Source organism: Hibiscus syriacus, unplaced genomic scaffold, assembly GCF_006381635.1.
Source record: "Hibiscus syriacus cultivar Baekdansim isolate YM2019G1 unplaced genomic scaffold, ASM638163v2 tig00112789_pilon, whole genome shotgun sequence".
In the NCBI taxonomy this organism is placed as follows: Eukaryota; Viridiplantae; Streptophyta; class Magnoliopsida; order Malvales; family Malvaceae; genus Hibiscus; species Hibiscus syriacus.
In genome coordinates this window covers 109,141-118,088 of record NW_024063402.1, presented here as the reverse complement: position 1 = coordinate 118,088, position 8,948 = coordinate 109,141, and the positions used below count along the sequence as shown (strand labels likewise).

The window sequence follows — 8,948 nt, the reverse complement described above, 5'->3', positions numbered from 1 at the left end:
GTACTCCAGTGTGGTATGGAAAAGGATCTTGTTGCTTTGTGGGTGGAATAGGCCTGTTTGGAGTTGGACCCAAGAGCTGACTTGGGTCTTGGCTAGGTGCAAGGGGAAGGTACCTAATTCAATTCTACTCAGATTGGCCTGGAGTGCTTACATATACTAGGCTTGGAGAGAAAGAAACTCTAGGGCGTTTGGGGGTGGTTCGAAGGAGGCTGAGGTGTTGGTTATGGAAGTCCCAAAGGATGTTCGTATGAAGCTTATGGGGACGACAGTTGGAAAGAGCTTGGGTTCTAGGCTTTGCTCAGAATGGGGTTTAGGATAATGGGAGAGGTCTGATGCTGGTATTTTCATTGTGTTGGTCTTATCTATTTTGTTTGCAAGTGTCTTGGTTCCCTGTTAGTAGCTCTGGGCTTGTTTGTGGCTTGGTGTTGGCCTTATGGTGTTCTGTGTTTAGTTTTAGTAGTTTACTGCTTTTTGGGTAGTGGAATTCATTCATCTAAAAAAAGGTATATCTAGTGTAGAAAAGGTCAGCATCAATAAAATTTAAGAATATTTTTATAAATATGTCAAAATTATCAAAAGAATTTGATTGATACAATATTAGTATTTTGAGGACTCTATTATAATTTATACTTATCTAATTAATATATTTAATTATAAAAATTAAATTAATGAAGGTCTCAACAAAAAATTTAGATACTAAAAAAGAAAAAAATATATAATTTAAAGAAATTCATAATGATAAGTAAATTGATTTTTATAACAAATCACGTATTCAAATTGTACATAAAATCATTTCTCTCTCAATAAACCAGCAATAAGAGAAATGGATTGTAAAATCTGTGCTTTATATATAATACCACAGATGTTGGAGGACTATTATACAAACAAACTTTTGAAAAACCTATATATAACTACCTATCAGGCATCGCCTATTTTTTTTCTACGGTTAGAGAAAAATCGCGTCCTTATGTACAAATCCGACAAGTAATTCGCGACATCTTCAGGGTAAAATCTGATGAACACTGTGACGCTCTTTTCATCTCCGATTGTCGATTTATGGTGATCGAAAAATTACCGATAAACGGCGACGAGCTTCCTTCCGATGGATGCTTTGATCTGGTCTCGGAGCTTCGAGTCTGGCACGACGCATGAAATCTGCTTCCAATTCGCTGCTTCGAAGTGTGCTGATTCAAGTGTATGAAGGTGAGAGAACAAGGACCAGAAACAACAACTTGCTTGGTAAATTCGAGCTCTCTGGCATTCCCCCAGCACCCAGGGGTGTTCCACAGATCACAGTGTGCTTTGACATTGATGCCAACGGTATCTTCAATGTGTCTGCTGAGGACAAAACCACTGGACAGAAGAACAAGATCACCATTACCAATGACAAGGGTAGGCTCTCAAAGGATGAGATAGAGAAGATGGTTCAGGAGGCGGAGAAGTACAAATCTGAGGATGAAGAGCAGAGGAAGAAGGTTGAGGCAAAGAACGCATTGGAAAACTATGCGTACAACATGAGGACCACAGTGAAGGATGAGAAGATTGGGGCCAAACTTTCCGCAGAAGATAAAAAGAAGATCGAAGATGCCATTGAACAGGCCATCCGATGGTTGGACACCAATCAACTTACCGAGGCTGATGAATTCGAAGACAAGATGGAGGAGTTGGAGAGCATCTGCAACCCCATCATTGCAAAGATGTACCAGGGTGCTGGAATGGATGATGATGTCCCAGCTGGAGGAAGCGGTGCTTGCCCCAAGATCGAGGAAGTTGACAAAAGTTTTTTTCCTATATCTTAGTTGTTGGCTGTTCAAATTTTTTTTTTTTTAATCGTCGTTTCTTTTAATCGGTTTAAAATAGATATTTTGGGATTTTTGTTGCTCTTTGGCTACACTCTATCCGAAGATGGTTGTATTGGTTTTTGTTGCTCTTTGGGTACACAATATCGGATTTAAATGAACTTTTATATCAATGTATTTTGTTTCGATATCAATTGCCTGCTGAATGTGCATTTGCATAATGCATCTGTGGATTGATTTCCGATTTTGAAGAGGTAAACTCGATTTCCGATTTGCATGATGAAATGTCTCAATGTCGATAATTTTCGTGCTTTAGCAGGTGGTAGGTGTGCTTCACATCTCAGTGCCTTGAAACCGTAACTTGCACCATTTGTCAGTTTGTATTGTTCCATTATTGGGTTGTCTAAGCTCTCTTCAGCTGAATACTAGAAATGTAGTTGAGCATGTCTTTTACCACATCTCTCTGCATTTTGTTTGGTGAGGATTGCTTAGAGATTGGGCTATAAAAGGCGTCAAATGCAACTCATTACTCAACTTCCACTTCAAGCAATTGGACGCCATTAAATTTAGTTCTTACTGATGAATGATTTATGGAACATATGACAAATACTAAATTCATTGATCATCAATAACAGTTCCTTCAAAACTTGGGAATATTTACAAACCCAACCAACTCTAATTGTAAACATTTTATTTAAATTTAATTTAAGTGTATAAAATATTAATAAAAACAATTATTCGTTTAGAAAAGGGGTTACTTTTAATCACGTGTCTTTAAAAATAAAAATAAAAAATCTGACAAAGTGTATCTTTATCTTTATATAAATTATATTTTCAAATATACATGTAATATTTGACAAGATACATGCTAAGATTAGTACGACTAAATTTAAACATGATGATAAATTAGGCCAGAAAAAGAGTAGTGAAAAACTGGATAAGGCCACATATAATAACCGAAGTTTGAAATTAAATTTCAATTCCGTTTAACAGGAACCACTCACGCCGACACCAAATTCAACTCCAACATTCTCAAAGTAGCTTAAAGCTCTGACAACCCATCCTAAATCTCAGCTCAGCTGTCCAAAAATCAATTAATGAAAAGATCTCACTTTCCTTTTTCCGCAGATCGGTCATGGCTTTTGTTGCCGCTGCTTATAGTATCGGTCATTTCACTCACTTTTCTCCTCGCATTCACTTCTACCCAGACTAAATCCACTTCTTCCCAGTCCGATTTCTCTTTTCACCGCCCCAAATTCACCTTCTCCCAACGAGATCATGGCAGGCTACCTGAGTTACCCAGATTTGCTTACTTGATATCGGGGACGAAAGGGGATGCTCCACGTCTCAAGCGGCTGTTGCAGGCGGTCTATCATCCCAGGAATTACTACCTGCTCCACCTCGATCTGGATGCTTCGGATTCGGAGCGGCTAGATTTGGCTAAGTATGTGAAATCGGAGAGGGTGATTAGGGAGTTTGAGAATGTGATGGTGATCGGAAAAGCTGATTTGGTGACTTATAAAGGGCCTACTATCATTGGCAGCACGCTTCACGCGGTGGCCATTTTGTTGAAGAAAGCTAAAGACTGGGATTGGTTCGTCAACCTTAGCGCATCTGATTATCCCCTCATGACTCAAGATGGTAAGAAGCAAGAAGCAATTTTTGTTATATTCTGAGTTGGAAAATGTTGGGTTCTTCTGATTTTGCTGCCATTGGATGAATCCTTTTATGACTGGTTTATGGGTAATTTGGATATTTGTATAGGTAACTGAGTTAAGCACCGGGTCGACGGAGATATAGTAATATTCTTGATATTTATAGTAATGAGTTGCATTTTGTCAATGGAATTTTAGCAATGCTTGACGGTGATAGAGCATAAACCATTTGTATGTATTTATTTTTATAATTATAGCGATAACAGTTGGGATGTACCAACATTGTTATGGTATATATTTGGTTATAATGTTTGCTTGAATTGGTTGTCAAAATGGTTAAAGCAAGCACTTGTAGTATGTGAATAAGTGCAAGCTTGTTTCAACTTTAGTTTTATGCGCTTTAACTTGGCTGGTCCGCTGACTGCTTTGCGGGTGACGAAACAGGCAATGACCAGTATAATTCCAGGTTGTGTTTTGCTGTTAATTAGCAGCCACTTTCATCTGCAATTTCATTAGCAGCAATTCTCGAATTTGCACTCTTTTTGGAGAAAAAATAATACAAATGTAGGGTTTGACAGGCCTAGGCATGTTCCAGTAGCTGCTGTTCGCTTATTGTTTTTTGTTTCAGATATTGTGCACGTCTTTTCATACTTGCCTAGGGATCTCAACTTCCTTGAGCACACGAGTAGCATCGGCTGGAAAGAGTGAGCAGTCAATTCATAATGTCCCCCTTTATATACCGTGTAGTCATCTACATAGCATTCTTTGAGTGTAACTTTGTTTTGTGTTTGCAGATATCAAAGAGGAAGGCCAATCATTATAGATCCTGGCTTATATCATTCAAAGAAATCGGGTGTATTTTGGGCTAAGGAGAAAAGATCATTGCCTGCTTCATTTAAGTTATTCATGGGTAACGTTTTTGTACATCTCATCGTTTTCTCTAAATTCTCGAATGAGTTGGCACTTAGTAATTGAGTCTATAGAAGCCTGCTGGTGTCTCTATGTGGTTTTCATTCGATATAAGCAGATGTAGAGATGGTAAATGAATGATTTTAGAGAAAGTTTTGAGATTCTCAGATTTTAGTTTTCCCGTTGAAGATCAGTATCTGGTTTTCATTAGACCATCTTAATATATACATGAAAAAGTGTGTAATCGTTTTAGAACTGCTAGTTAGACATGTTCTTTAGACTGTTTTAAGATCCTTCTGCATCGTTGCATATCGATACATAAGGTTCTGATGGAAGTAAATCATGGTTTTAAGTTTTGTTTAGCTATTTGTTATAGTCGATTAGTCAAAAAAAAATTGATTTCCATGCTTTGTATGTATCATCTTGTATCTGGAAATAGCATATTTAGTGTATGTATGAATTTTTATCCTATGTTGTATCATGAAATTTTGATATACATTTCCAGGATCTGAGTGGGTGGTTCTGACAAATTTTTTTCTTGAGTTCTGCATCTGGGGATGGGATAATCTTCCTCGCACGCTCCTTATGTACTACACAAACTTCCCGTCGTCTCAGGAAGGCTACTTCCACACCATAGTCTGCAATCACAAAGACTACCAGAACACAACTGTAAATCATGACTTGCATTTTATAAGATGGGATAATCCTCCAAAGCAGCATCCAATGACCCTAACATTGGAACATTTCGACGACATGGTTCGGAGTGGAGCACCTTTTGCTCGGAAGTTTGCTGAGGACAATGATTCGGCCCTCGATAAGATCGACAAGGAACTGTTGAGGAGATCAAATGGTCAGTTTACTCCAGGGGGTTGGTGTGTGGGTGGTTCGGGTCCGGGTAAAGATCCTTGTGTGGTTTTCGGGGATCCAAATGCTGTTAAACCTGCTGTGAGTTCAAAGAGGCTTGAGAAACTATTGGTAAAACTTCTTGATACTGAAAATTTCAGATCAAAGCAGTGTAAATAGTTTTTTTTTTTCATGTATTGCTTAATATCTCAATATCATCATTTGATATTCGATATCATGTGGATCATTCGTATATTTTTGCTTTTTCTAATATTAATTAAACACACTTGACAATGCTCTAATTGAGCCCTTAAACTTTTAGGTAGAATATTTTGTTCACTATCGATCACTTGAGGATTTAATTAGAATATTTTGAAGTTTGAGGATCAATTCGAAATTTGGGTATAGTTTGAGAATGCAATTAACTCGAGAAAAGAAGTAACAGTATGCGAAAGGTTGAGTAAACGCTATTGGACCAAAAAGTCCGGTTAGATTTGGTATGCCCCATCAAAAATCGAATTAGCAACTCAACCAGTTTGTGACACGTGGTCCCGCCATGGACTAATCCGTAAACAGAAATAAAAGGGGGGTATTTCAGAAATTTTGATGAAGTCTTTTGCTTGACGACAGATCTATTCATGGGAGAAAAATAACATTTAGCGGGAACACGATTCGTTTCTGTTCCTTTCAAAAGCTTCACATTTTATTTTTTTAGGATTTTTCTCTGCTTTTAATCTTCATTCACTGATTGCACCTCAGGGTAGTATCGTCCGTTTCTTCGATTTTCCTTCAGTTTTTGAATTAGATGTTAATTATATATAATGTTAGGGTTATTTTAGGTTGAAACAATATGAATAAAAATCATATGGGCAATTGAATTTCACAAAATTTCATTGATTTTAATATAGAGAATCTAAAAAGTATTGTAAGTTTCATCGTTGACATATACCGAGTTAAGAATGTGAGCATTGGATTCTGAAATATTACAATCAGTGTTAGCTCAAAGTCAATGTTTTTAGCCAATTTTTGCTTTGATTGATTTGTATTTGCTTTGATAATTTTGGGTTAGCTTTGTTTTGTGGTAATAATTAGTGAGTGAATATGATGGACGACCCACATTTAGAAGATAGACCTCATGGTGAGCAGAGTCCGGTTGCTACTCCAACAAATGGTTCAACTTCTCATAGGATGAATCGATCAGCAGTCAAGCAAAAGAATACGAGTGCTGGTCTTGTTGAAGGGTGATTTACAATTTTCATTTTAATCGGTTTTCGTTATATCTGTTTTAATAACTATACATGTAAGAACTTGAACCAGTGATGAATATTATGTTCTTTTATGTTTATTTTTCTTCTAAATAACCAGTACACCGAAGAAGAAGGTATCAAGAATGCCTGGCGGGGGGCTGCGCCAGTTCAGTGTTATGGGTTAGTGATTTTTATATATCAAGTTAGATTTAGTCTATTTTCCTTGGGAAATATAGGATATTTTGTTGTGTTAACTTTTGCTGATCTCTAATTAGATTTAGAGGGCAATGTACATACATTCTTATTTTTTGCTGGAATCAATGATGTCTTACTTTGGATTCCATGATCGTCTTGATTGAATTGAACATTCTTTTTTTCAGTTTGTAAGAAATTGGAGAGTAAGGGGAGCACCACATATGCTGAGGTATGTTTCCGCACTATATTTGCTTAAGTGATTAAGACCTCATAAGGAAGTCATGAGGTAACTTTATTTAAATTTTAGGTAGTAAATATTTTTCTCTTCAAGATATATTAGGTCAATATTCTCATTTATGTAAATGTGAAAGATATAGTGAATCAAATGAGAATTTTGTTGAGTGTGAGAAGCTATATGTAATATAATATGTATGCATGTATATATGCTTTGAATTATAAATTCTGATAATGTGGTAACTTGGTCACTGTAGCTTTCTACGAACATGAACATATGGTTTCATATTGCATTCGTAAAACTGGAATTGGGTCTTTAATGCAATACACCACTTGAGAAATTGTTTTGATGCTCTAGAATAGTAAGTATGATGTCTTACATGTTGCTTTGCTGAGAGAAGATGCTTTTCCTTCTTGATTAGAGTATATTTCCTCAGTCAAGCATGAATTTCACAAGTTGAGTTGAGTGTTTAATGTTTTGCAGGTTGCGGATGAAATTATAGAAGAATTTTCCACCACTCAGACTCATGCAGCAGGATCTTTGGATGAGGTTTAATTCCCACCCAATATTTTCAAGTTCTTATTCTTTAATCATCTGATGCTTGCCCCTTAAATGTTATGCAAAAGCAAATGAGCATTTTGGGTTTTTCAGTTCCATGAGAAGAATGTTCGGCGACGGGTGTATGATGCATTGAATGTACTTATGGCAATGGATATTATTACGAGGGAGAAGAAAGAAATCAGGTGGAAGGGGATTTCTCCTACACAAACGAAGGATTTGGAAGAATTCAAGGTTGGTAATCTTCTGAGTTACTGGATGTAACCACAGTTTTGATTGAACTCGCATGTCACCATGGACGCATGAATTCACAAGAGGGAATATTTTTTATGCTTATAGGCAATGCGTGTTCAATTAATGACAAATGTCTCAAGGAAAGCAGCTTATTTGAAAGATTTAGAAGAACAAGTAAGTTCTTTTTTTATTACATTTGGACACCATGCTGGCATCTATAGAAGACCTGCTTGTGCTCTAGTGTTGGAGAGAGAAACACTGAAGTTCACACATGATTCACGAGCCATTTACAACAGCGCATAAATGATTTTTTTCCCTGTTTATTATTTTGATTTGTTCTTGAAAGTGAGTTTATCAGCTACCTTCCATGCCTAATGTGTCAATGAAAAATCGAAAAAGATTGCAGGTATCCAGAATATAATCAAACGGAACCAGCGGATGCTCACGAATAATACAGATCCTAAAGAAGGATTTACCTTGCCATTTTTATTGGTTCAAGTAAGAGTATTTCTATCTTTGCAGCTGGTAAAAGTTTCATGTATTCTCTGTTTACTTTCTCCTCTATTTACAGACTAGCCCACATGCCACTGTTGAGATTGAGATTTCTGAGGATATGCAACTGGTGCACCTTGATTTTAACAGGCAAGTACACTTTATTTTACCATGGATAACATGTAACCTTTTTTTTTGTTTTATACGTTTGATTTTTTATCATGGCAGTTTCATCTTTTACTTATCGTTGTATCTCGATGGCAGTATGCCATTCCGCTTGCACGATGATGCTTATGCTCTGAAGCTAATGCATTGCTGCCAACAACCTGAAGGTAGAAATCTCTCGCAAACTTCTTCAATCCATTCATCTTCAAGCTCTTCCAAAGTATCTGGAGTCGGCAAACCGTTTTACTGGAATTCCGAAACGGACACCGTCAAACATGGGACATCAGGAAGATGAATAGAATCACTATATCCCCTAACAAACACATGTAAAACAAAATCTTTGGTACTTGTATATTGTCATTTTCATTGAAAAAAAGTACGGAATTATTTGCATCTCTTACGAGATCTCTTGATGTGATTTTCAACATTGGGATGACTTGAGGGAGTCTAGTTTTTGTTCTGAGAACCTAGTGAATGAAATGCTGAAAATTGAGTAAAATGGTAGGGTTTTGTTCTTAGTTGATTGTAAATGAAGTATACTGACAACATCACTTTGAGAACATATTGGAAATTATATATATTAATATGAGGTAATTGTGTAATGAAATGTGTCGTG

The 8,948-nt window shown here is 36.7% G+C and overlaps 3 protein-coding genes across 3 annotated transcripts; all 3 read left to right on the top strand.

Moving 5' to 3' along the window:
* The first annotated feature begins 1,133 nt into the window (after positions 1–1,133).
* Positions 1,134–1,799, top strand: LOC120183549 (heat shock cognate 70 kDa protein 2-like). The gene has a single exon (XM_039188232.1). The coding sequence runs from the start codon at positions 1,149–1,151 to the stop codon at positions 1,797–1,799; it is 651 nt and encodes a 216-aa protein (XP_039044163.1). The 5' UTR covers positions 1,134–1,148.
* A 999-nt stretch (positions 1,800–2,798) lies between these two features.
* On the top strand, positions 2,799–5,423 carry LOC120183548 (beta-glucuronosyltransferase GlcAT14C-like). Its single transcript, XM_039188231.1, has 4 exons — positions 2,799–3,440; positions 4,083–4,158; positions 4,249–4,364; positions 4,869–5,423. The coding sequence occupies exons 1-4, from the start codon at positions 2,897–2,899 to the stop codon at positions 5,384–5,386; spliced, it is 1,254 nt and encodes a 417-aa protein (XP_039044162.1). The 5' UTR covers positions 2,799–2,896; the 3' UTR covers positions 5,387–5,423.
* A 308-nt stretch (positions 5,424–5,731) lies between these two features.
* On the top strand, positions 5,732–8,716 carry LOC120183550 (transcription factor-like protein DPA). The gene is made up of 10 exons (XM_039188233.1): positions 5,732–5,965; positions 6,299–6,447; positions 6,572–6,633; positions 6,834–6,877; positions 7,367–7,432; positions 7,535–7,675; positions 7,781–7,849; positions 8,075–8,173; positions 8,247–8,317; positions 8,432–8,716. The coding sequence occupies exons 2-10, from the start codon at positions 6,308–6,310 to the stop codon at positions 8,625–8,627; spliced, it is 888 nt and encodes a 295-aa protein (XP_039044164.1). The 5' UTR covers positions 5,732–5,965; positions 6,299–6,307; the 3' UTR covers positions 8,628–8,716.
* The last annotated feature ends 232 nt before the right edge of the window (positions 8,717–8,948 follow it).

Excerpts from the sequence above, each read along its gene's own strand:
- LOC120183549 (XM_039188232.1), top strand. The coding sequence starts at position 1,149 with ATGAAATCTGCTTCCAATTCGCTGCTTCGAAGTGTGCTGATTCAAGTG.
- LOC120183548 (XM_039188231.1), top strand. The coding sequence starts at position 2,897 with ATGAAAAGATCTCACTTTCCTTTTTCCGCAGATCGGTCATGGCTTTTG. Across the intron at positions 4,159-4,248 it reads AGTAGCATCGGCTGGAAAGA|ATATCAAAGAGGAAGGCCAA; the intron begins GTGAGCAGTCAA and ends TTGTGTTTGCAG. Across the intron at positions 4,365-4,868 it reads TTCATTTAAGTTATTCATGG|GATCTGAGTGGGTGGTTCTG; the intron begins GTAACGTTTTTG and ends ATACATTTCCAG.
- LOC120183550 (XM_039188233.1), top strand. The coding sequence starts at position 6,308 with ATGATGGACGACCCACATTTAGAAGATAGACCTCATGGTGAGCAGAGT. Across the intron at positions 6,448-6,571 it reads AGTGCTGGTCTTGTTGAAGG|TACACCGAAGAAGAAGGTAT; the intron begins GTGATTTACAAT and ends CTAAATAACCAG. Across the intron at positions 6,634-6,833 it reads GCGCCAGTTCAGTGTTATGG|TTTGTAAGAAATTGGAGAGT; the intron begins GTTAGTGATTTT and ends TCTTTTTTTCAG.